The sequence below is a fragment of the Caloenas nicobarica genome, chromosome 21 (assembly GCF_036013445.1).
Source record: "Caloenas nicobarica isolate bCalNic1 chromosome 21, bCalNic1.hap1, whole genome shotgun sequence".
Taxonomy (NCBI): domain Eukaryota; kingdom Metazoa; phylum Chordata; class Aves; order Columbiformes; family Columbidae; genus Caloenas; species Caloenas nicobarica.
Window position 1 is genome coordinate 67,340 of NC_088265.1, and position 24,978 is coordinate 92,317.

Sequence of the window (24,978 nt, forward strand, 5' to 3'; positions counted from 1 at the left end):
TTTAGTTCACAGGAGGAACACACACGGCAGGAAGAATTTCATTGCACACGACCCACACTGTCCTGAGCAGCTGTGCAGCAACATCGTCTCTGTGAATTGAGTTCTGGTGGAAAATGAGGGAGCTCTGCACACTGCAGTGGAGCCTCAGTTTTGAAACCTGCACACAGAATAACACTTCACCCCACAGTGACACCAGAAACCGGGAAGCCTCTGAAAAGAATTTACAACCCCACACAAACCAGTTACACTCACCTGCTCCAGCGCCTGATTGGCTCTGACCCTTGACTTCCACTCCACACACCCTCCAACAGGCAGATCCTGATCATCTCCCCTGGGTGTTCGCTGCACTGTATGCACCAGGGAAAGAAAAAAATAAAAACCTGAAGGAAATTAAAAACCATCCCTGGCTGGGTTTTTTGGACGTTATTTTTGTTGGGGGCCAGCGGATGCGTTGGGGTATTTTTAATTAAGGAAAGTGCTATTTCAACTCTAAGTCCAACCTGCAACTGAAAACAAACCACACATACAAGGCTGGACACAGTAAAAAAATCCCAACTTGTTCAGCAATCACTGGCAGCGCGTCCATTCAGCCGTCAGCTGCTGCTGCGTATCCGGCTCGGTCAGTAAAGCTGAAAGCGTGCAGCTTCAAAGAGTGAAATTAAAAAGTAAAGAAGAAACCTTGGTAATTCACTTTATATTAAAAAGGTGTCCGTCTTTTCACCTACACCAAAAAAAAACCCCTTACTTTTGATTTTCCTTGCTGGCCGTGCGCTGCAGTACCCGCATGTCGCCACAGGACGGCAGCACCGAGGCGCTGCGGCCCCGCACCGGGGCGGCCCGCGCAGTACCGCGCTGTGCCCACGGGACGGCAGCACTGAGACCCGGCGCGGGAACCCCTCGCCTCCGAGCAGCACCGCAAAGGAAGGACTTTTTTTTTTTTTTTTTTTTTTACATTAGAACATTTATTTCTCAGAGAGAAAATATAGTCTCAGCCAGCCAGATTATAGTAGGTAAAAGTAGCATTTTTCCTTTACAAGCATAGATTCTTATTACATCTCTTATACCATCTGATATAAACAATTCTAGAAAGCAAATACTCTCACTTTCTACAATAAATACAGTGATCTGTGCTTTACAGCAGACTGACAGCAACATTTAGGTCTCGTAGCAACAGCAGGATATTAGCCATTTCAAATTCTAAAATATAATTTTAGAAAAGCAAAACGAAACCAAAAAACCCAAATCCCAAGATCTTAAAACATATACACAAGTCACAAGTCCACAGCTGAGCTACCACCTGGAAAAGTGTATGTTCCTTTAAATAAATTACACTGTGTGCATATAAAATACCCAGCAACACAACTGAGGACTTCAAGAATGGTGACAATAGGTCTAAATAATTTAGAACAATATTTTACAGCTATATACACAACATCCTTCTGAAGCCACACTCCATAGGCATTATTATCATCAATATTTTTACAAAATCCTACGCCCCATCTCTGTTTGTTACAAGAATCTTCCCTAAAGTGTGGTTCCGTGTCCCAATGTATAAGAAGCAGTAGTTTTAAAAAGTAGACCAAGTAGAAACGGCAGTGATTACTCCCCACTATTCATTATTAATTACCTACTATTATCTTGACCCCACATTCTCTTCAGCATGAAAAAGTTAAAATATTTCTTTTTAATTGAGTTAGAAAGGAAAATTATGATATTCAATCTACAATCTTGGTCTGCACCTTTGGTTCTTAAAACGGGAAAGCAAGAAGGGAAACACAACAGAACAGATCAGAGAAATCATAAAGTCCTTGGCTAATAGAAAAGGTTTTGTCATCAAGTTTCCAAATATCAGTTGTCCCCATTTTTGCAATGTAAACCCAAAATCAGAGACTGTCTGCAGAGCTGGGTTTGCTCGGGTTTTAATGGACAACAGCGCTGGAGACCCCACACCAGGGAAAGGATACGCATGTGTGGGAGAGACAAAAAGGCAAAATGGTCATGTGCTCGAAATTAGTGCTTGGTTTTAAGCCCAACTGGCCATAGGAAAACATCAGAGACAGACAGAAAAAAGAAGGAATAAAGGAAGATGAGCCATACACCAAATGTGCATAAACCGACACAAAAGTTGTTTTCTCCCTCCAACCCTGATCAAGCTCGGTGCCTGCAAAGCTGCTCCAGCTCATTAGGCACCTCCAAAATTAGTTCTGCTTCTTAAAAAAAGAAAGTTATTTTTCCTTAGACTCAGTACTGTACTAAACCATGACATGATATGTTACTGGAACAAGCAGAGTTACAGATATCAGAATTTAAATGTGAAACTACCAAATAATTTTCTAGGACATACACACAAAAATCAGGTCATTTGCTTTTCATATTTAAGGCTCTGTGCATCTGTGCATGTAAGTGCGTGCAGCAGAGGGGAAAGTTACCAAAATATCTCGAGCATTTCTAAATGTAATGAGAGAAATCTAACAGGAAAACACTCTGTACATAGGCAGGAAAATTGTAACGTGGACTCCCAACTACATTTTTTTTTTTTTTTAAAATGTGATGGGACAATCACAACATCATTTAAAAAAAATGAAAAGGCCAGTGATGGTTAGGGTAATATTGGCACGAGGAAGTCCAGTTGGGGTTTCCATAAAGGACCCTGGTTCACTTACAGTGATGATGGGTTCCCAGGAATTAGTCAGGGCTGGTCGATGACTGAAAAGCCGCAGCAGCAGGAGGGAGGCTGAGGTGAGGGAGAGCGAACACTCTGCTCTGTGCGCTGCACCAGCTCACCTTGGCTCCCATCACCCGGCATGTTTTCCTGACTGCCTTACTCCTGGCCCTGTAGACTACATATCACATCTCCTGCCAGCTCTTCAGCGAGACACATTCAGAAATAAGCTGGACAGGCTTTTTGGCACATTTCAGGGTACTCTGAGGAGTGCTGAGAGCTGCTGGGAACAGCATCCCCCGTCCAGTCAGTGCACGAGACAATCCACTCTGAAGGAAAAGAAGGACCAATGACCCTGACCCCTCACAGATAACTGGACGTAACGAAGGGATGATCTCCCCGCACGCAACTCATGTGGATCATGGCTCGGTCATATGCCACTTGCACAGACTTGCGGATGCTGGTTTTTCGTCCTTCCATCATCTTTAACTTGTCCACTGTGTCATCCACGCCGAGGGGATAGACTTTGTCACGGGGAAGCCACTGCCTGCAATGGAGAGTACAAAACCGCGTCACTGAGGGCATCAAGAGGGGAAAATGGGGAAAGAAGCGCAAATGCCTGGAGGACTCTCGCCCTCGCAACCCTAAGCCTGAGCTGGTGTTTTGAAGTTAAACGCTCTCTCAAATTTCCTGGAGGTTCTGACTACTAAGTTGGCTTTTCCTGTGTTTCAATATTTTTGTGGCAATCTGACCTCTGGGTGACGGATGCTGGGCTGTCCACCGTGGAGGTGGAGCACTCAGACGTCACGCTCTTGGGCCAGGGAAAAGCAGGTTGGCTTCCTCATTTAGACTTTCTTGGCTGCTGCATGTTTAACTTCTCCAATTTACATGTAACATCACCATCGCCATCATCCCATATACGAAAGATGGCGTTAAATCTTCCCTCTCTGCCATAGCACTCACCACAGGCCTCCGCCTCTCTGCACACACTCACCAGGTTCTCTTGTTGTCAAAGAAAAGGACAAGGAAGAGCTTTTCTCCTGCCTCCGTCTGCCTCTGCTGCCCCAACTTCAACACATCCATGGGTGGGACTGGGATGGGGACTCCATTGTGGAGCAAACCCTCGCGCGGCATCTTGGGATCAATTATCTAGTAACACAGGGAAAGGATATATAAGCACGAAGCCCTTCAAATGCTGCAGAGGATGCATTTTCTTTCCATTCTTTCAGTCTATCCAAGCTAGACAGTTAAAATCTACCTAGGATGGGTAAGAAAAATTATTTGCTCTGTCTCAGCAAAAATTTCTAAAGAATTTTCCTGTTCTCGAGGCTTCCCCTGCGGAAAGGAAGCCAGTCAGCCCAAAAGCCAAGCACTGAAACTCAAAAAAAAAAAGGAAAGGACGTAAATATGTGGCTCTGTGTGGAAGCCGATGCATTTATGCTAATTGGTAATTTAGTACAAACTCAGCATTGTGTTCAGCAAAGGATTTCCCTCCCACTCTCCCTCCCAGCTCGTACAATAAATGTGACACCACCGCTGTACTCAGCAGGTGCAATTTCACAACAGCTTCGTTCTGGTGCAATTCAATTGACTTCAGCAGCAATGCTCAGATTTATCCTGCTATTAGATCAGAATCAGGCCCAACATTTGGAGAGAGTCAACAAGCATTGCCAGCTTTATCAGGCATGGAGGACACAGATTATAGGCATTTTGGAGAGAAATAACAACAGGTCCATCAATTCTCCCCATACGAAGCAGAAACATCGGTGTCCAGCATCTGTGCTATGATCACAGGAGGTGAACGAAACAGCAACAGGTAGATGCAATACTCGAAATACTCTTCTTTGCCTCCAGATTTTGGCTCCTAACAGCTTGAAAAAGCAGCTTGGCTTTGACATCGGCCAGCTATAGGAATTTATTAAGACACCTCGCCACCACAACAGATTGCTATTAAAAAAAAAAGCCTTTTTTGAGGGGCGATCTAAAAATGCTTTGGCTGGCCAACGTGGCTAGGAGCTTGATCACTGTTCCCTCCTCTGGCCTCCCACTTCAAGGACGAACATGGACGAGGATTGCTCTTTTAGCAGAGTCTGCCCTTTTTGACAGCATCAGAACTGTGCTCGGCCCCGGCCAGGCATACATGCTGCGTCAGCTCATGCCTGGTTCCACTGCTCTGCTGCTCTATCATTTCTGTGGTGACCACACTTCCTTTCACCCCCTGCAATCTCTCAGCAGTCACAACCATAAAGGTACTAAAGGAGATGGATGCAGCCACACAGAAATTACATGGCACAGAGATGGCAGGAAGAGCCACGTCTCAAGGGATATATTTAAAAGTAGCAGAAATGAGAAAACGTAGTCAGCCTATCTCATGATCTTACTTGTATACTTACTTCAGCAAGCTCTGTTCATCAGGCTTGGGGAAGAGCAGCTGGAAAGCTGCCTGGAGGAAAAGGACCCTGGGGTTGTTGGTCGACAGCGGCTGAAGACGAGCCACCATGTGCCCAGGTGGCCAAGAGGCCAACAGCATCCTGGTTGGTACCAGCACTGGTGTGGCCAGCAGGCCCAGGGCAGCGACTGTCCCCTGTGATGGGCACTGTTGGGACTGCACCTCGAATTCTGAGGGCAGTTTTGGGCCCCTCACAACAAGAAAGCCCTTGAGCTGCTGGAGCGAGTTGAGAGAAGGGTACGGAGCCGGGGAAGGGGCTGGAGCACAAGGGTGACGGGAGCGGCTGAGGGACCTGGGGGGTTCAGCCTGGAGAACAGGAGCTGAGGGGAGACCTTCTGATCTCTGAACTGCCTGAAAGGAGCTTGGAGCCAGGGGGGGTCGGGCTCTGCTCCCCAGGAACAAGCGCCAGGACGAGAGGAAATGGCCTCAGGTTGTGCCCGGGGAGGTTTAAATTGGATACTAGGAAAGGCTTCTTCCCAGAAAGGGTTGTCGGGCATTAGAACAGGCCACTCAGGGAAGTGGTGGAGTCACCATCCCTGGAGGTGTTTAAAAGACATGTAGATTAAGTTCTTAGGGGCAAGGTTTAGTGGTAGACTAATGTTGGGTTAACAGCTGGACTTCAGGATCTTAAAGGTCTTTCCCAACCAACATTATTCTATGACAACTTAACAGGCACTTAAAAGCCTTCAGTGGTACCGGCACTCCTTAGCAAGAGCTGCATGTCATGTCTTGCATCGGAATGGATTGTGGTGCTCACTGAAGCCAGGTTTATGGATTTCATGTTAATCGTCAAGTATGCAAAGATGGACAAGTATTAAGGAAATATCATCCAAAGGAACAGGTGCAAACACATGCATATGTTCTCATATTTAAATCAAACATATGGTTATTGCAAGAGGATATATACATCACAAGGCAAATTGGGCACCTACATATGGAGTTGTACTCACTACATAGGAAAATGTATGGGCAGCTAGACACCAGTGGAAACTGGTGCCTACTTTTTTAAAATTTAGGTCTTCTCACACCAACAGTGCCGATTACTTTCCCCATAGCTGAAGAGAGGAGAGATCTCCTCCTGTCCCTGGCACCAAGAGACCAAAGCTTTATGAATCCTCTGCAATGCTCTGAAACAACAACCACAGGGAAAATTAACTGTGCAAAAGGGATACAAAAATTTTAAAAGCACATATCGCGTCACTTTGGGAAGTCTTCCTTGTCTGTCTGGTTACACTGCACATTGCCACTGTGTTCTGTGCTACCGGCACTGCCACTGGGTACTTACCAAGGCAGGGTAGGAGGGATAACCACGGCACTTGGCCCACACGAGCTCCAGAGGCTCCAGCTCAGCCTGACTCTCAAAGGACATCAGGAAAGTCCTGCCTAAGGGACGGGAGGAGATACAGCTTAGGAGAGCAATTACTGTAGTAGCAAGGGGGTTATGATAACACAAGAAATGACACCCAGGCACGATGGCCTGCATTGTCTCAGTAGCTATCAGCTAAAACAGATGAACTACTGTTGTACTTAAAACATACTGACAATATTTCTATTTTATTTCTCTACCCTATTTGCTTCTGCAGCCAGCAGAAAGCTGAAATTTCACCTATTTTTCATAACACACCAGCTATTCGTCACACAAGAGCATACATTTAATCATTACTGTGTGCGCGTATGCATAATTCCAAACCATTTCTCTTAATCAAGAACTAGAGCAAAATAGAAAGCCAATTATTGTTTGTACCTATACGCATCAGGTGTCGAAATGAAAGGTGATAAGATACGCATCTCATCTGCACTAAGTTTATTATAAAATTTAACATGCAGTGAGAATCCAGCCTGGCCACAGTGAATGTCCAGCCTTCTTTATGCTCTGTCAGTACAGCCACGTTCCACACGAAGGTAACGCCACAGTCTTCTAAACCACGAGTCTAAGTCTACGCACGCGTGTAGTTTCAGATGAACTCTTCTACATGGAAATACTAATCAGATTCAGTTCTGGAATGAATAGCTGCTATAACACTGAAATCAAATGGCTATACAAGAGATTAATTTGGACTAGCAGGCTCCCCCAAGCCAAATCCATCCTCAGCTCGATTGATCAAGGGCAACACAGGGCACAGGCAATCAGCAGAAGTGAAAGCAGGAAAAACCTTTTATGCAACTACCTTGACGTGCCCGAGGGACAGGATCTGTCCAGGGAGACCCGGACAAGCTCAAGAAGTGGGCCCACGTGAACCTTCTGAGGTTCAACGAGGCCAAGTGCAAGGTCCCGCACCTGGGTCAGGGCAACCCCTGGTATCAATCCAGGCTGGGGACGGAGGGATGAAGGAGCCCTGCCAAGAAGGACTCGGGGTGCTGGGGATGAAAGATTGGACACAACCTGGCCATGTGTGCTTGCTGCCCAGAAGGCCAATTGTACCCTGGGCTGCATCGCCAGCAGCGTGGGCAGCAGGTGGAGGGAGGAGATTCTGCCCCTCTGCCCCGGTCTGGTGAGACCCCCCTGCAGTGCTGGTCCAGCTCTGGGGTCCTGAGCACAGGACAGACATGGACCAGCTGGAGAGGGGCCAGAGGAGCCCCAGAAACGATCCGAGGCTGGAACAGCTCTGCTGGGAGGACAGGCTGAGAAAGTTGGGGTGTCCGGCCTGGAGAAGAGAAGCTCTGGGGAGACCTCATTGCGGCCTTTCCGTACTCGAAAAGGACCTGTAAGCTAGACAGGGACAGACTTTTTAGCAGGGCCTGTTGCGACAGGACAAGGGGTGATGGTTTTAAGCTAAAAGAGGGGAGATTCAGGCTGGACATGAGGAAGAAATTGTTGACACTGAGGGTGGTGAGACACTGGCCCGGGTTGCCCAGAGAGGTGGTGGATGCCCCATTCCTGGAGACACCCCAGGCCAGGCTGGACGGGACTCTGAGCAACCTCGGCTGGGTGAAGATGTCCCTGCTCATGGCAGGGGCTGGACTAGGTGAGCTTTAAAGGTCCCTTCCAACCTAAACTATTCTATGATTCCGGGAACCTAAATTTTTAACAGGTGATAACGCACATGCAGGTCAGCAGCCCGATCGTACAACCTGGATAGTTCGTGCAGGACTGGGACCTTGTTTCCCCTTGTTCAGATGGATATTAGCCCTACGGAGTGGTCAGACCAGAGCAGAGTGTTCCCAAAGCGGGGCTGCGGTGCAGCCATTCTCACCTGAGCTACTGTAATCAGAGTCTCCATTCACACCTTCCAAGAAGGGCACCCGAGAAAGAGCTGGCTTTCCTCGACTTCGCTTGGGAGGCACCAAACCACTGTTAGAAAGATATGGAAAAGCAGGTATTAAGAGAAAAATATTACCCTTGAAAACAAAGCCAAGTAAATGGATTCCTCAGCTCTGTTTAAAATACTGCACAATTACTGTGTTGGTACACCCTTGACATGAAAAGGACACTGCGCACTTGAGCAAAATGGCATCAAATCATCTCTTCGGGTGCAAGTACACTGGACATCACTCCAGCTTTGCCATGAGCAATGAAAGGGGCCTAATGGAAACCAGGCTATGAACATGAGGAAGAAACCCAGCAAAGTCTTCATGCTGGAGAGCGTATACACAATTGGACTCTATCAGCCTGTCCTGAACACCCTTTTACCTCATCACTACAAACGTTTCGGAAAATGGACTATCTCCACCTCAAGTAATCGTATTTTTTCACTTCTTGTAATTCTTTTTATTTATTTAAAATTTGCTAATAACCAGCCCATTCTGAGTGAATTTGGTGCTCAAAAAGAAAGACTTGAGAAAACAGAGTTGTTGCTAAGTAGAATAACCGTACAAGTTATCGAAGAGACAAATGCTTGGTTTTAATTCCTTGTTTTTTGTGTGTCACATGGCTCTACTGTAATTTTTGCTACGTGAATTGCTCGCGTCACACTTTTCATCTTCAAAGTACTACACGAACACCAACTAACAAGTCCCCATGCTTCCCTGTGAATTCAGATTTGTCTCCCTCACTTACAGATGGGGAAAGCAAAGCAAATATGGTGGGGCCATAAGGCCAAGACATGGTTTGAAGGTGAGTTTCTGGCTCGTGGTCCTGTTCTGAGAGCATTTATTGCTCAGAATATCAACTAAGAAAGTCTTGCTTCTGCCCGTCCTGGACAATCTCACTTACCAAGGTCAAATGTTCTCAGCCTGCCACTCACAACGCACACAAACACGATTCTGACATAGTACAGGTTTTACCATGCAATGAAAGGGCTGTGAAATGACTTGAGTCAGCATTAGGGCGCGGGATAGGTAGGTAAGGCCAGAAAATGGACATGGTACCCATGTATGCCTACTGCATCTGACAAAAAGATGACAGATGTTTGCTTTAAGTCTGCTCAGTGCTGTTTGAAGAGCCCAGTTCTGCTTTTAAACCTCTGAGAGGAAGAAAGCAGCAATTCAGTAGGTGGTAGAAGTTCAGCTTCACCTGCAGTGCTGAACTGGGTATTTGAGTTCACGGTTTTTCTAGCTTTGGCTCTCAAGAACTGCAAGAAGGTATGCATCAGCAGAGGGGATGTGTATGTATTGAGGAACAGAAGTGTAACATACCCATTTGCTTGAAAAATCAAGCACTGCTTTTGGGACCTATAGCTTAAGAGGACACGGTGGAATCTCAGCAGCTTCTCGTCTTTAGAGTCAACACACAAAATAAGTAACAGTTTGGGCTGGGTTTGAAACAAAGAAGTCAAATTATAAAACCAGGCAGATTAATCCACACACAGGAGGCGTTCTGGGGAACAGTTTTGCATGGGGCACTCACCTGCAGGCTTCAAGCCCCAGTCCGCCACCCAGGCCAGAGCTGCACTCAGAGTGAGAGCCACTTTCTGCGTGTTTTGCAAAGCCGTTGGTCACTCCTGCAAAGGAGACAAATGGGAATCAGGCCAAAGCAACAGCAGCAAGACACAGAGATGCTACCAAGACTCTGGCAGGGTCACTGTCCCATGACTGCTAGCCACAAAGGTGCTGAGTACTTCAGGCAGAGAGGGAAATTCTGCACAGAGTTCCCCAGACTCAGCTACAACCAAAAGGTGATTAATAAAAGCTACTTCTGCCCCCAACACAAGAAAAATTAGGCTGTCTCTGAAGAAGCAAGTGCTGGAGAAGTACCCAGGGGTGGCATAGGAGAGCTTCACGCAGCACCCAGCCCAGAGGCCAGGAAATAAACCATTTGCTCATACGGCTTCAAGTGTACTTGGAAAAGACAGGGAGGCTTCACACTGACTGCTGCGGACTTCTCCTCACCTCACCCCAGGCCTGGCCGCCTGGCTAGTTCCTGCCCACTGGAACAGAAATATAAAATGATAGCTTATTCAGTTACAGGTTCCTTGCTGAGAGAAAACCACTCTAGGAAAAACTCACTCCTTCAGTTTCTCGAAACGAGATTTTGCAGTGGACAGAGCAGACGCCGAGAAAGCAAATTTCCCCAGGGTAGAAGGTGGTTCCCCACCACCTTCCTCTCCAGCCACTATAAATGTCACCGTAGCTGTAAGTGGAACATTTGACTTCTTTGCCCCAGGCACCAACAGTGCTGGAAATCTTCCCTTCACTGCCAGGTTTACTGCTCGGTGCACCTACACAGAGAGCAGGGATCATCTCCAAGCTTAGACAAGATCCACAACAGAGACAGACGGGTGGGACCGGGAACAACCCCCGAGAGCATCCCAAAGCCCAGAGCAGACACAAGAAGCCAGATGACCGTGGCCTTCCCCCATCCAGAGACCCATCACCCCCGGGTTCCCCGTGAGCTCATCAAAAGCCCATCGGCCACAGAAAGGGCAAATTCATGCCAAGGCCACTATTTTTTTTCCAGCTATAAATATGGAATGGCCACAAGGAGCACACTTCTGGGAAACACCTTGTTCTGACAATGCCAATCGTGCATAAAGTGAGTTTCAGGTGAGTGGTTTGGATGCAGACATCTTTACTCAGCCCCAGGATTCCTATTCCCTCAGCCTGATCTCGCATTTTCCAAGGGTACAGAAGGAAGAGAAATCCCCAGGAATTACCTCTCTGTCCTGCCTGCCTGGGTGACTTCTCTCCATCGCTCTCACTGCAGGTCCTGCTCTGTGGCCGCTTCCGAGCTTGTCGCTCCCTGTCAGGGTGGGTGGGCAAAAACTGCCCGCTCTGCCCATGGTCCTCCCCGTTCTCTGGGGAGCGGTCCAGGCCTCCTCGCAGCTTCACCCCGTTCTTAGCTTTTTTAAACAGGACAGATGTCCGTCGGCCCACGCCGCTGAAGAGGGGGCTGGTGGGGGTGTCTGCAGGCGGCAAGGCCAGTCCATTCAGGCCGTTGCCACTGAGCAGGCGCTGGAAGGCTTGGCTCTCCCGCTGCAGAGCCTTCTTGTCAAAAAGATCCCTGTCCAATATCACTCTCTTCTGCAGCCGATTCAAGGACTTGCTTTCATTGATGGGTTTGAGCGTTGGAGGGTCCTGCAGAGACTCCAGCTCTGAGAGGGAGGGTGCAGGTCCTGTGGGCTCCAGGGTTGGAGGGTGCAGGGCCTTGGCATCATCTGCTAAAGGAATAAAGAATCTACCTGAACATTTTAGAAATATTTGTTCCCAAAACTACCAACAGCCATTTCCATCTTTCACTAGGGTCTCAGACAGGAGAAAAAGCAGATCTTCACTGTTGACGTGCATTAGACAGCTGGAGCTAAAATCCTGCTGCAACCTCTCACCTTTCTCCCCTTCCTCATCTTCTTTCCTTGATGTTTTATCCAGCCCCTCTTCCTGTGGCAGAGGCTCCCCATTGGGCACAGTCTTGTTCTGCTGCTGGGCCAGCTTCTGCCGAATGGAGTTGATCTCCCGTCTCAGGAGTCGGATGCGTCGCGTCCGGGCGCCGCTGGACCGCATGGTGCTCACCACGTCCAGCTTCTCCAGCAGCTCCTTCAGCTGGGCCTCCAAGGAGAGGTGAGCTCGGTTCTCTGGGAGGAGGATGTTATCCACTGCACCAAAAGAGATCATAGCAGCGAAGGGAAGGAGTAAGGCTTCTCGAAGGAGCGTTTGGGACCACTGCCATGCCTCATTCCCTGATGCTATTCATGAACTAAGTGCTTTTGTTCATTGATTTAGCAATTGTTAACCTCGGAGCTCAGACTTCCTTCCTTTGGGTAAAGAGCTTATGAGGAGCAGCTGAGGGAACTGGGCTTGTTTGGCCCGGAGAAAAGGAGGCTGAGGGGAAACCTTATCGCTCTCTACAGCTACCTGAAAGGAGGTTGTAGTGAGGTAGGGATTGGTCTCTTCTCCCAAGTAACAAGCAATACAACAAGAGGAAATGGCCTCAAGTTGCACCGGGGGAGGTTTAGATTGGATATTAGAAGAAAATTCTTCAAAGAAAGACTTGTCGGGCATTGGAACAGGATGCCCAGGGAACCGGTGGAGTCACCGTCCCTGGAGGGGTTTAAAAGATGCAGAGATGAGGTTCTTAGGGACATGGGTTAGAGCTGGACTTGGCAGTGCTGGGTTAAGGGTTGGATTCAATGATCTTAAGGTCTTTTCCAACCAAAATGATTCTATGATTTAAGTTGCACTATCCTCCAGTTCCCGTTACTGTCCCAGGGACAACAGTGAGAAGATGCGTGTCTGCACCCCACACAAGACAGCTCACAGTCCATGTCCCCGGCAGAAACCTACTTCATTGCCAGATCAAATGACAAAAATCAGACCACAAACAGAACTGGCTAAAACATAATGTTTGCTATTCGTCTGGCTCTGCTGAAGGGCTGGCATCTGCAGGAGCAGGGCAAACAGCTGAGAGACCTACTATTATACACCAAACAAATTTAATAACAGACTGTCCGTGTGCATCCACGAGGACTGCAACATTTAAGAATCACACGGCAGACTGTGAGCTCTGCATGCTGGGTAGCAGCAGTATTCTGTATTAAAGTTTAGCCAAGTTATTCAATCAATGCTTTGGCGTTGCATCTCAAGACAGCTGTGGGAGTGGATGCGGTCATGTTGTGAATAGAAAGTCTCAGCTAGAAGGACTGTTTGGGTCCCGCATCACCCCCTCCCAGCCCTCAGTGCTCCATCTAACCCAGTTTCTCTTTGCCTTCCCAGTTTACAATTAAATGTATGAGCCTTCCTTAGAGCAAAAAAAATCCCAGATCCCCCTTTGCACTGTTCTTTAAAATACCAAGTTTGTACTACAGCCATGGCACAAATCAAACGGTATTGGCAGTAACAAGGCTCTTTCGAGACAGACATGCACTAGGATGGCTGGAGCTAAGCCTCACCTAGCTCAGAGTGTCCGGCTCACCTGAAATCCTGCTCTTTGAGGCTGTAAAGGAGTTAGATATATGCTCAGGTAAATAGATGGATAGGGAAATTCCTGTATGCTAAATGATGGCTATGATTTCCATGCAGGCTGAGTGACATGCTCAGAACAAAGAACACAGTAACGATCTGCCTGAAAAAAATAAAAAGGTTAATAAAGACTCACCATCCTCCCAAGAAAAGCGGTAAAAGTCTTCAGTTTTGGGTGACTCAGGCAGGTGAATCCCCACATCAGTGTCAAAGCCGATGTTTTCAGCCTGCCGCCGCGCATGACGCAATATCGCTCCTCCAAGGTCTCTGAGCCGGACAGCTGCTCGGTGGAAAATCGTGTCTTTAGCATTATACCTCATGCAGTTGGTAACTATAAGGTTAAAGTCTTCCTCAAACTCATCCAATGTTCGGTACAGGTGGGACTCCAGCTTCCGCCTCATGGTGGAAAAATCCATTGGGTTGGAAATGAATTCCAGGTAATCTGGAACCTAAACATATAAAACCTGTACAATTACAAAAACCATTTACTAGCCAACTAGAGTGCATCCATCACAAGCACTCTTACTTCTGTGTCACCCAGTCAAGGCAGACACATCCTGGCTCTGCAAAACATTACTTGTCTGAGACGTGCTGAAGTTTCCAGAAAACAATACCCTTTTTTGGCCTGGAAGGATACCCACATTATGAGTCCTCTTTGAGATATTCTTTAGTCCACCAGCAGCTTGGGACAAGGTGGTTTGTGCTTCCAGAGTTACGACAGCACATGAGCTTCTGCCCAGCAATACCTCATCTACAACCCATTAGACACCGCTAGGAAAGAGACTTGCCTCTTTCAGGTTAACAGGCTCTGCAAAGATCTGGGCAGCATCCTTCTCCTGCAGCAGGTCCAGTGTTGTGCGCAGAAGCACATTGAAAGGAGTCAGCTGTAGCTCCATAGCAGCCTGCTGAACCTTGACCTGGGAATGGAAAACCAGCGATGAGCACAGTTATCGAGGACAGGATATGTGAACAGTGTCTCCCTCTGGTTTCTCCTGAATCATCATCCCAGCCTTGCTCGGTGGTGGAAACCTCAGGTCATCGTCCTATGAGCGTGGCAGACTCACTGCTGAAGAATTTCTGTCAAACACCTTGTCCCTTCCGTGTGCGGGATGCACATTAGCAGACACCACTTTGCAGAGTCTAACTGCACAGTCCAATCCTTTTGTATGGGGAACTCCTGCTTATCCAGTCTCATAAAGCCAAAACAAGAGAAAACCCCATGAAATTAGAAGATAATACAACTAAAAATGAAAAGAGGAAGAAGCTTTTCATGCCTGGCAAACTATCCTGTAGAACTCCCTGCTTCAAGATATTATTATGCCAATTAGCAACATTATATAAAAGTTAAAAGTATGTAGGCGTTTACATGAACAACATCATCCATATTTAGACTACCAAGTTTAAGATATAAGCTCTCGCACTCCAAGGCAGAAGTCAAACGACAGTGTTTAGATGTTTACAGCTTCCTTATACAGTTTTCTGTATCCTTTATGAAGTCTCTAATACGGTCTGACTTCAGGCAAACAAGGATAGAAGTGTTTCTTTCTCTTTTAACGTTTTAATTTCTTTGATGTTATAATCCCTCATTATGTCATTAAATCAACACCTTCAGTAGCAAAGGAAAACAAGACTGTTTACACAAAGCAAACGGCATTTGATGTGCTCAGCAACAAAACAGCATCAATAATAGAATGAATGAAGACGGACATGAAGACCACAGTCTTCCCTCAAAACAGGCAAGAAGCTGAACAAAGACCCAGGACTCTCCCGCTCCACCCACCTAAAAGCTGGGCTGGGACGGAGCTCCAACTAGATATACTTGTCTGTGATATCTCATCCTTTCATAGAGCACACCGTAATTTCAACAAGCTTTCACGGATTTAGCCAACTAGGATATAAACATAACAAGATACTAAAAGCAAACAAAGCCCCAGAGTGATTTTATTTTTGATCCTCCTACCTAAAATACATCCACACAGCAAGAAGAACTGAACCGCTGCTGTAGATCAAGGACAACATAGCAAATCAACCAGTGCTGGCATCAAAAAGACTCCAGAAAAGTTGTGGGCAGTTTATGGCCACGAAAAAGAAAACGGCTTGCAGATGGGCTGTGATCACAGAGGATGCTGCTTTCCCTCTGCCCGGTGCCTTGCAGACATCCTGAGAGTGCCCCGGCAACGCCTGAGGCCACATGTGCAGGCTCACTGTGCGCAGGGCGAGTCTTTCACAAAGCTGTCCTTGAAGATACTCACTCCAGAGAGCACAGCTGTGGCTGCAGCGACCAACCAGGTATGGCAAGCAAAGCTGGCAAGCATGGGAAGCAACCTTAACTGGTGCAACTTTGGAGAATTACACACAGATCAAAGAGGAAAATAGGAAAGGTAGTAGATGGCCTCCATTTTAAAACTTTTTCTTCTAAAAAATGTACTTAGAGGGTGAAACGTAGCAATTTTTAGCTTAGAAATGAAGAGTAGAATTGTGATTTAGACCTCTCGCTGAAGCAGGTGTTACCAAGCTCCTGAAAAAATCATTAAAGGAGATCAAACTTCTACTCCGCAAAACACCTGGGCCATGCTCAGAAATAGAAGAGGGGCACCTACCTGTTCCCGTTTGAGTTTTTCCCTCTTACGGATAAGCTCAATGAGCAGCCGGGCCCGCTCCAAGTCATGCCGCAGTTTTTGCCAGTACTTCAGCTCTTCCTTCACTGCACTGGTCTTTTCATCTTGCTCCTTCTGAGAGATAAAACAGTGCGGGGAGATTAAAAACACAACTGGCTTCCTGCATTTCCTCCTCTTTCATGAAATCCCCTGTGAATTGCTCTCATAGTCTTCCTCCCGTCTAGTTCTCTCTTGTTCAGACTATGTCCCCTCCTTCCTACAGCATTTAGCTGTCTAACAAACACAAAACTAGCCTTTCTGGGTTTTATGTTACCTGTGAAGTTAGGCCTAGATCACACTGTAGCTAGACTCTGGCAACACGCTTCAGTGCACACTTATTTACATCCTCCCTGCTTTTACATCCAAGTTCATTACCGCAGCTGGAAATTATTTCTGTTGGCTGCATTGAAGAGGCTCATCCACACCATTTCTATTGGCATGACGGATATCCCACTGACACACTAACTCAGCCCTTAAGGCGTGAGCATACGAAGAAGAAACCAAAAGAGACTTAAATCAGGTCACCCTCTGATCGTTTTGCCCTTATTCCCCTTCCCATCCATGCACCAAGCACATCTCCCCGCAGGCTGCGTGCTCTTCATCCTTCCAAACAGGTCCAGCTGGGGACCAGTACCTGCTCCACGTTCCTCTGGGACTGGAGATGTGAGTGCAGGCGCCGGATCAAGGGCACCCCGTTCCTTGCCTGTCGCTTCAGCAGCCAGTAGTTGTGGAGCCTCAGCATGAACTGGTTCTTCCTCTGGAGGGAGAGGCCACTGCAGATTTTGTTCAGCCTGAAGGAAGCAAAGAGATGTCATGGAGCCAAATGCAAATCGATCGTGACTCTGCGGACCCAGGTGATACCTTCAGCTTTCCCGTTGAAGCTTTGCAGTGTCGTGTCAATGCGCCCGCTGAGCTGTGCACGCAACTGGTATACTCTGGGATCTCCCCGCTGCGAAGATGTGCCTACTTTTCACAGAATATCCCTATGTTAGTAGCAGCTCAGCTGGAGATTCTCACCAAGCACTTGCCACAGCACAGTCAAAGTACGCAATCATCAATTCGACTCCAAGCCTTAATTTCAAAACTACTTTCAGTATCAAAAACCTTCCCGGGGGCCATTTGAGTCTGATGTTCTTAAGCTGGAGTCTGGGAAACTGACTTGAGGGGAGTCCAAGAATAATTTATCACCTATTTTAACCTTTTCAAACCATTTGTTTGATTATATGTGGTGCTTTATCAGCATCTTTCCAAAGTTTGTCTGTTAAAATACTGGCAACACATCATCACGCTTCCAAATGCACCAAACAAAAAATCAGCCCTACCTAGAGAGCTGGGAGAAAAAAATACACAGCCAAAGTCAAAGCAGCTTGCAACACGGACAAGTTTGATATGCTCTGTAATAAAAGAAGGAATTAAGAAACTGTAAAATGAGATTAGAAAAAAGAAAAAACAGCAGGATGACCCCTATCTAATGCCTGAAGTATTTTAAAAACACTTTCACAGCCATCTATGTAAATTCAGATGCTACATGGGTGTTTGCCGCTAGGGAGTACCACAGATTCTGCGTTACACGACAGTTTGGGATGACTGCTTGGCAAAGCAGGAAAACCAGTGTGCCAACAACACTCACGTAGAAGAGCACTGGTCAGGGACGATCCTGCCGAGCACGCTTTGAACACGGTAATTGCTAGGTCTTGACTGTAGATAGTGCTTCCAAGGTCCACGAGAGAGACTGAGTCCTCAAACCAGACCCTGTCCAGCTCCAGCTGTCCAGCTCCTCTCCATCCACCTGAAACACTCACCTGTAAGAGGGGATTTGTGTGACTGTCACCATGGGTGCAGATGAATGCCCACTGGTCATATCACCAGGCTCCTTTTTGATCTTCTGCTTCAATTTCACTTGGTTCTTTTTCAGAGACCCTTTGGGAGGGCCAGAGTTGGCTTCCTCCTCTCCCTCCTCCTTCACAGTGTCCTCCTGCCCCTCACCACTAACAGCTGGAGACCCTTTTTTCACCATCCCAGGCGGGGAATGACTCTCACAATAGGCAGTCTTGCGCACGGTGAAGGTCGTGCCGTTGACGCTGGTCTCTCTCATGGGTTCGACCTTCATGAAGAGACCAGCCCGCTGGGCACAGGTGACATGGAAGGCAGTGTAACAGTTCACCTTGTGGCACTGGATAGCAGCTCCCATGCCCTTCTGCTTGCAGATATAGCATGTGAGCTTCCACCGAGCTGGAGGGATGTTATTTATCCCTTCGATGGGCTCCAGGAACACAGTGTTTGCAAAGCAGACCTCTGGGATCCAGAGGGCACAAACCACGTGAGCCCAGCGGCCATCGCTGGTCTGCTTGAAGGCTCCGCCTTGGTTCGGACAAAGGACACAATCCACAGGGTAAGAAGGGGACTGTAAGCAGCAGCGGCAAAGCCACTGCCCCTCGGGGATGTAGGGCACGCCGTAACACTCCTGGTGCACGGCCAGATTGCAGATATCACAGAACAGGATGACATTGCTGTTGTGACACTCATCGTCCATGCAGACACAGCAGAAGGCATCCTCATCAATGAGAGACTGCTGAGCCCCGTTGTTCCGGCTCTCAAGGTACGACTCCTTTTCCAACCTATCCACCAACAGCTCAAAAATGTCAGCAGAAATTGTCCCATAACCATCATCCCTTCTCTTCTCGTTGACCATTTCCAGCCACGCCAGATCCTCCTCATCCATATCATACTCCACCTCTACATCGAGGTCCTCAGGAGGCTTTTCAAAGTACCGGTAGTAGACAGCAGGGAGAGGAGGAGCATCTGACTGGCTGAAGGAGTCCACCACACGGAAGTTGGGCTGGGGTAAGTGTAAAGACATCCCTGTTGCATGTTTGGAGCAGGACTCCCTCTTCTTGCCTTTGGAAGGTGTTTTCTTAGATTTGGAAGGGAAAAGGGGCTGCTCGCTGTTTTCCTTGTTGCTGTTACACTCTGTGATGTCCTGGGCAGTCAGCTCATCCTCTGTGATGATTTTTAAGGGATCGTAGATGCTGATGCGATGGAGCCGCCCATCGATGTCTACCTCCACGATCCGCTGAGCCTGAGCGTACGTCAGGGTCTCCCGAGTCAGTGAGCACTTGAGGCTGTAGGGCGAGGGAGAACGCCTCCCCTCCAAGTTCTGCCGGGATCTCCTTCGAGGCTTCCTCATTGCTGCAGTCCAGAGACTCTGTAACAAAAGAGGACAGCATAAGCCAAGGAGACGTATAAACTCCCATTCAACCAGATGAGAAGGGCTGAAACATCTCTTACAGCATAGTATCCAGTCCGCTCTGCATTCAGCTCAGCAAACCATTCAAGATTCCCGAAAATTCAAACAGCGCTTATCACATCTGCTCGCGCCATTCACATACTAAGTTCACACAAGCCAAGGAGTCCTTCTCTGTTCTTTTGCCTGTGGCTTATATTCCCACCAGCACACAAAATGTGCTGGACATTTTCCAGACGGAAAGGAAAGCACTGTTCCTGCCCTATGAAAACAGTTCCCAATTTTTTTTTTTTTTGGTCACTGAGCTCCACATGAGAAAGCTAGTAGTGCTCCCTCGCTGCAGATGCAAAAAGTCCCGTAATAAAAGTCATCCTCCAGCTTTGTTTTCCCTTTCCTTGCAGATGCAGCTGTTCCTTGCATCACTCTCCAAACAGTGTGCACTGAATGGACTGTGTTCTTCCCACCATGTAAAATGGGTCACAAAAGCTCGAACAGAACCAGAGGATGAACTGAGCAACGTAGCAGGTGCTAGAGATGCATCCATTCTGCTCTTCGATGAGATCCAAGAAGCAGCAAAGGGGAAGAAGCATGATGACAAGCAGCATGGATCTGGATGGACTTACTAGTTTTGGCTCGGCGTTAGCCCCTCTGGAGCCCAAATCCATGTTCAGGCACCTGAGCCAGTACGGCATGGAGGGTCCACAGGGGTAAGAGCAGGAAAACAGCAAGACAGGTTCCAAACCGCACCATAAACTGTGCAATGGGTTCACTCAGAGCCTTAACTAAAAGCCCAAGTCAGCTCTGCCCTTGCAAACTGCTAATCAGCAACCCAGATAATTATTTGAGACTCTGCTCCTAACATTAAGGAGGCTCCCATCAAGGGGGAGTGAAGGAGAAGCCTGGAGCCAGTGAGACAAGCTAGAGGAGGATGGAGATGCAGGAGCCCGGTGAGCTCGGGGGGAAGAAGAGAGGCAGCAAAGAAGGAAAGCGAAGAGGAAGCCAAGTGAGCAATGCAAACAAGAAGGGCAGTGTCAGAGCTGGCAACACAAGTTATGGGAAGAAACGGGCTGAGGCTGAAACAAGACAGAGAGGAGGCAAAGAAAAGCAAATGTAAAATCGCTCTGAGAAGACAAGTCAGCCCAGAGCTTATCTTTTGCTATGCAGAGGCCCGAACCAGCGCGTCACCCTTCTTTGGAGCAATCCACACTTTCAGGCCCTTTCTGTAGGACTCACAGACAAGAAAACACACTACAGACCCATAGTTTGTACTTAGCTGTTGCATTATTTCTGCTCTGTTAAGGACACAGCACCACAAACCCTCAAGCGTGTAAGAGCAAGCAGCACCTCGCAGGACCAGGACCCAACAAGAATTCCTGAGCTTATTCCGAAAAGAAGTAACAAATTCCAGGAGCAACACATTTTTCCTGAAAGTACTGGCTCTGTAAACCGTGAAATTAAGCCACAATACAACATGTGTCCTGAGAAATAAACAGGCTTTGGGAAAAGTTTCCAAACTCTTTGCATCCACAGAAATAAGCTGCAGGTGGCAGTTTCAGTATGCACACCCATCACTACAGAGTCTGCAGGCACAATTTAATTTCAGGTGACAATTTCCACCTGCAAACGTAGGTATCACAAATTTCAGGACCTTTGCCTTAAAACCCTCATCACCTACTTGATCAACAGACTGCAGACACCCACCTGCACTTGTCCCAGCTGAGCTACAACAGCTTCAATCAGCAGGAAAAAAAAAAAAATTAAAATAAGTGTATAAAAGCAACTTAATCATCAAATGAAAAAAACAAGCAAATTTCAGCAAAACAAGCACCCGAAGGGTTATTTTATATGTTGGCAGGAAAAAACAAGGGTACGGCGTTGCTGTTACTTTAGTGAAACAATTAGCATATCATCTAGAGAAATTACCCAAAGTGGGCTTTCCACCAGAGCAACCGTCATAAAACAACCCATTTGTAAAACACACAATTAGTAAAACACTAACAATTAGTTAGTGCTACACAGAAGCATCTAAACCAGCGTGGAAATTGCTGCCAGCAAGAACTGAGCACTTGGGCTAAGACATGTACCTGGATATTAGAAGAGACACAGCTGCCCATCTCCAAAATACCTTCAAAGCAGCAATGAAGTGAACTTGGACACACTGAGCTGAACACTGCGACCTCGTCTGCAACACAGAAACTTTTACGCAGCAATCTAGGAATGTTTTGATCTTAGCCTACCTGAAAACACTTCCCAGCCACAGATACAGAAGAATCCCTCTGCAAACAGCTCCCGTGCATGCTGAAATGCTAAACAGACTTGACTTCTGTAGGGTTAAATGCTATTTCAGCCCATGCTGCTTCTGTTCCACCACAGAAAAAGGTTGCTGACATGAAAGCAGAAAGTTCAAAAAGTCGTCCTCACTGTCATCACTGTGTGCTCAAGGCTTTCCAAAAACTTCCCATCATCCATTTCCACTGAGTGTTGTGCCTGGAGCAGGGTTGAGGGTGCTAGAGAGCACAACTGAGAAAACAGCATTGCTACAACGCACAAAGCCACCAGAGATTAACTTATTTTTACTCCAAGAGTTTGCTCGGGAACGGTTCAATTCTCCCAGGCAGCAGCTTTCACATCTGTGGGCCAGAGATGCCCGGAGGGCTGCAAAAGAACTAAAAAGACTAAAAAGAACAAGCCCAGCAGCAGCAGACTTGAATTTACTATAAGGGGTTGAAAGCTCCACTGGGAAAAAAAAAAAAAAAATAGAGAGATCCATGTGTCAAACAATATCACAACACGGGCCCCCCTTGTACATGTAGCCTTAAAAAATTCAGCACAAGTGGATCCTCTAAAGGAAGGGCTAAACATTGCCATGACCTACGCCCATGCAATACTGCGTTGGCTATTTCTGAGGGGCAGAAGCACCCTCTTGCACCACAGAAGGCCTCAGTCTCCTTCCTACCCCTCCTTTCCACTGCAGTCCTTTTTTCCAGCCTTCCCACACTGAACGGCCAAGGATTTTCCTTCCAGCACCAGGTTTCTTTGCTAACCTGCAGAGGACAGAAGGCTGGAGCTCAATACAGTGCTGCTGGGGGAGCTTCCCGGCCCTTTCCAGCATGGCTTGGGGATCCCAGTGAAGAGCTAGGTCCCTCAACAATAAAGATCTTCAGTGATTTGCAGCAAGGATAAGGCTACCAGGACCTCAGCAGGCAGCAGCAGATGGGAACAAGGTGGTTTTCATTCCACTCTGGTGCACTGTGACTGTCAGCAGTGGCTACAGCTCATACAGCCCTAAAAAGTCTGGGTTCTGGCATTACCAGAGAGTCAATCCACCACCAAGTCAATCATAAGGTCTGGAGATGTTCCTCCTTGTGACCATCCCACGCTGGCAGCCACACAGCTCCAGGCAGGCACTTGTTGCTGTTTGCTGGGATTTAAAACCCCTTCCTGCACAGTGGGGAACTGACAGCTATAGAGCTTTTAAAGAAACACATCCATAAAATAAAGGCAATGGGTGCCAGAGGAAAGAAACAGCCTGAAACAGTTGCAGCCCCCTTTCCACATTTCTTACACCAACCAAAAACACTGGGTGAAGCTCCTGCTGCCCTCGCCAACATCCTCTGTGTTCCCACCCCATCCATGCTTGCCACAGGCCCATATTCCCCTTCATGCCTGCCAAGGGCTTACTCTCCTCATGCCCACACTGCTGCCTACAACAAAGCATGTCAGCGCTCAGCAGAAGTCACAGAGAGCTGCCTGCTCCGGCACACACAGAGATCTTTATCGACCCTCTGGCATTTCTCTAACTAATTCAAGCTGACAGGAGACACATTAGGCCACAGAAGGGGAATCCCACTGGAGCAGGGACAGTGCAAGACATTATGTGGGGCTGCAGATCTGGACCCAGCAAGACAGTGCATGCCATGAGCTGTGTTTAGCCTCAGCGGGGTCCAAGGGAACTGGAACACACCACGAGCTGTGCCTGGCCTCGGCTACAGCACTCCGAAGGAACTGTGACATGAGCTGCATCAGGTGCCGGCTGGGAGCCCCTCTCAGGAGCTCCCCCGCACAAGGAGGGCCACTGGATCCCCGCGGGCAGCCCCATCAGCAGCCAGCGATACGGGTCGAAACAGCAAGAACCCGGACAAAAATAAACCCGTCCCCGGTGGAGGTGAAAGTCCAGCGGACGTGTGTCACGAGGTACGTCTGCGCTTAGCATTGGGCCCTGCCCGGGCGAGCCCACCGCCTCTAGGACAGCGAGAAAAGTCCCTAAGGAGAGCGGGACCAAGACGGAGCGTGAGAACGCGCACGCAGCACCAGAAGCCTAGTGGCTATCGCCACGGTCCACCCCAACTCCCCGACCAATAGCGAAGCAAGGTGTTGCGGGTCTAAACGAGCGTGCGCTGAGCCGCCCCACCCCCACCCCGGCCAATAGCGTGAGAGAAGGCGGGCGGGGCCCCCACGGACGCCGCGAAGAGGGGGGCCAAGATGGCGGCGGGGGGGGCCCGCTTGACACAGAGCTGCCCATTCCCCTGTGTAGGCGCTTGCCGCCGCCGCCGCCCACTCCTCGGCGAGGGGCCGCTGGCCGCTCCAGCCGCGCGGGGACTGAGCAGAGACGCGCCGAGCTCCCGCAGACTGCGGCGCATCGGCCTCCCCCAGCTCCTTCCCGCCCGGTCACCTTCCCGAGACCCCGGCACGGGGGTGTGTGGGGGAGGAGAGACCCCCTGAGGAAAGGGTGTCGCGGCCTCCCGCGCAGCGCTTTACCTGGCCACTTCAGCGCGCCGCCGCCGCGGCGGTCTTCACCGTTGCTGCCGCCTCTTTTGGGGGATTTTTATTTCCTTTTTTTTTCCCTCTTTTTTTTTTTTTTTTTTTTTTTTAAATCCTTTCTTTCCACCTCCCCCTCCCCTCCCCCCTGGGGCGGACGGGCTCACCCAGCCGGCGGCGGGAGGGGAGGGCACAAGATGTCGGCTCAGTCAGCTCCAGCTACCGCCGCCTCCTCAGCGCCGCCTCCTCATGCCGTTGCCGCCGCTGCTCCTGCCGCTCCGACCCCGGTGCCGCTTCGCCCCCCACTACCCTCACGTTCCCCCCGGCCCCCCCACCCCCGGGGCCCCGCTCGCTCCAGCGCCCCCGCCGCTCCCGGTGCTGTGTGGAGACGAAGCGGGGGAGCAGGGGACACACGCACAAGATGGAGGCGGCGGCGGCAGCGGGGCCCGGCCGAGCGGCGAGGAAAGGCGGCAGCCAGCGGGCAGGCGGGGGAGGGGGCTGCCGCGCTTCGCTCCCCCCCGCAGGCAGGGACCGCCCGCCCCTCACCGATCCCTTCCCACCCCCGGGCCGCGCGGAGCGGGAGGTCCCCGGGGGCTGCGGGGTGGCGGGTGGGAGGGGGGCGCCCCTCCGCGGTAGCCTCATAGTTGGTGGGGGGGACACCGCTCCTTCCCGCTCCCGCTCCGCGGGGCAGCGGCCTCCCGGACCCTGCTTCTGGCTCCGGACAGTCTGAGGGGGACAGATCCACCTTCCTCGGGCTGGGGTCTCGGGTACCGGCCTGGGGGACACTTCCTAGGTCGGTGCCTTTCTTCCCAGAGCCCCCAGGCCACCGGAGTTAGACAGCTTGGATTTTTGCCCCAGGCTCATTGGAGTGCCTTCA

The 24,978-nt window shown here is 49.0% G+C and overlaps 1 protein-coding gene across 4 annotated transcripts; it reads right to left on the reverse strand.

The window, feature by feature from the left end:
* Positions 1 to 992: 992 nt before the first annotated feature.
* BRPF3 (bromodomain and PHD finger containing 3) lies at positions 993 to 24,393 on the reverse strand. 4 transcript variants are annotated; one of them, XM_065649449.1, is made up of 15 exons: positions 24,102 to 24,393; positions 21,428 to 21,525; positions 21,045 to 21,073; positions 17,902 to 19,304; positions 16,734 to 16,890; positions 16,043 to 16,174; positions 14,231 to 14,359; positions 13,579 to 13,891; positions 11,813 to 12,079; positions 11,144 to 11,647; positions 9,898 to 9,991; positions 8,306 to 8,403; positions 6,397 to 6,494; positions 3,657 to 3,811; positions 993 to 3,209 (listed from the first exon to the last, which is right to left on the reverse strand). In XM_065649449.1, exons 4-15 carry the CDS (start codon positions 19,284 to 19,286, stop codon positions 3,026 to 3,028), a joined length of 3,516 nt encoding a protein of 1,171 aa, XP_065505521.1. In that variant the 5' UTR covers positions 19,287 to 19,304; positions 21,045 to 21,073; positions 21,428 to 21,525; positions 24,102 to 24,393; the 3' UTR covers positions 993 to 3,025. The 4 variants fall into 4 exon arrangements, with proteins under 4 accessions (XP_065505521.1, XP_065505522.1, XP_065505523.1 ...); XM_065649450.1 differs by lacking the exons at positions 21,045 to 21,073; positions 21,428 to 21,525 and having other exon boundaries at positions 24,269 to 24,393; XM_065649451.1 differs by lacking the exons at positions 21,045 to 21,073; positions 21,428 to 21,525 and having other exon boundaries at positions 11,144 to 11,644.
* Positions 24,394 to 24,978: the final 585 nt, after the last annotated feature.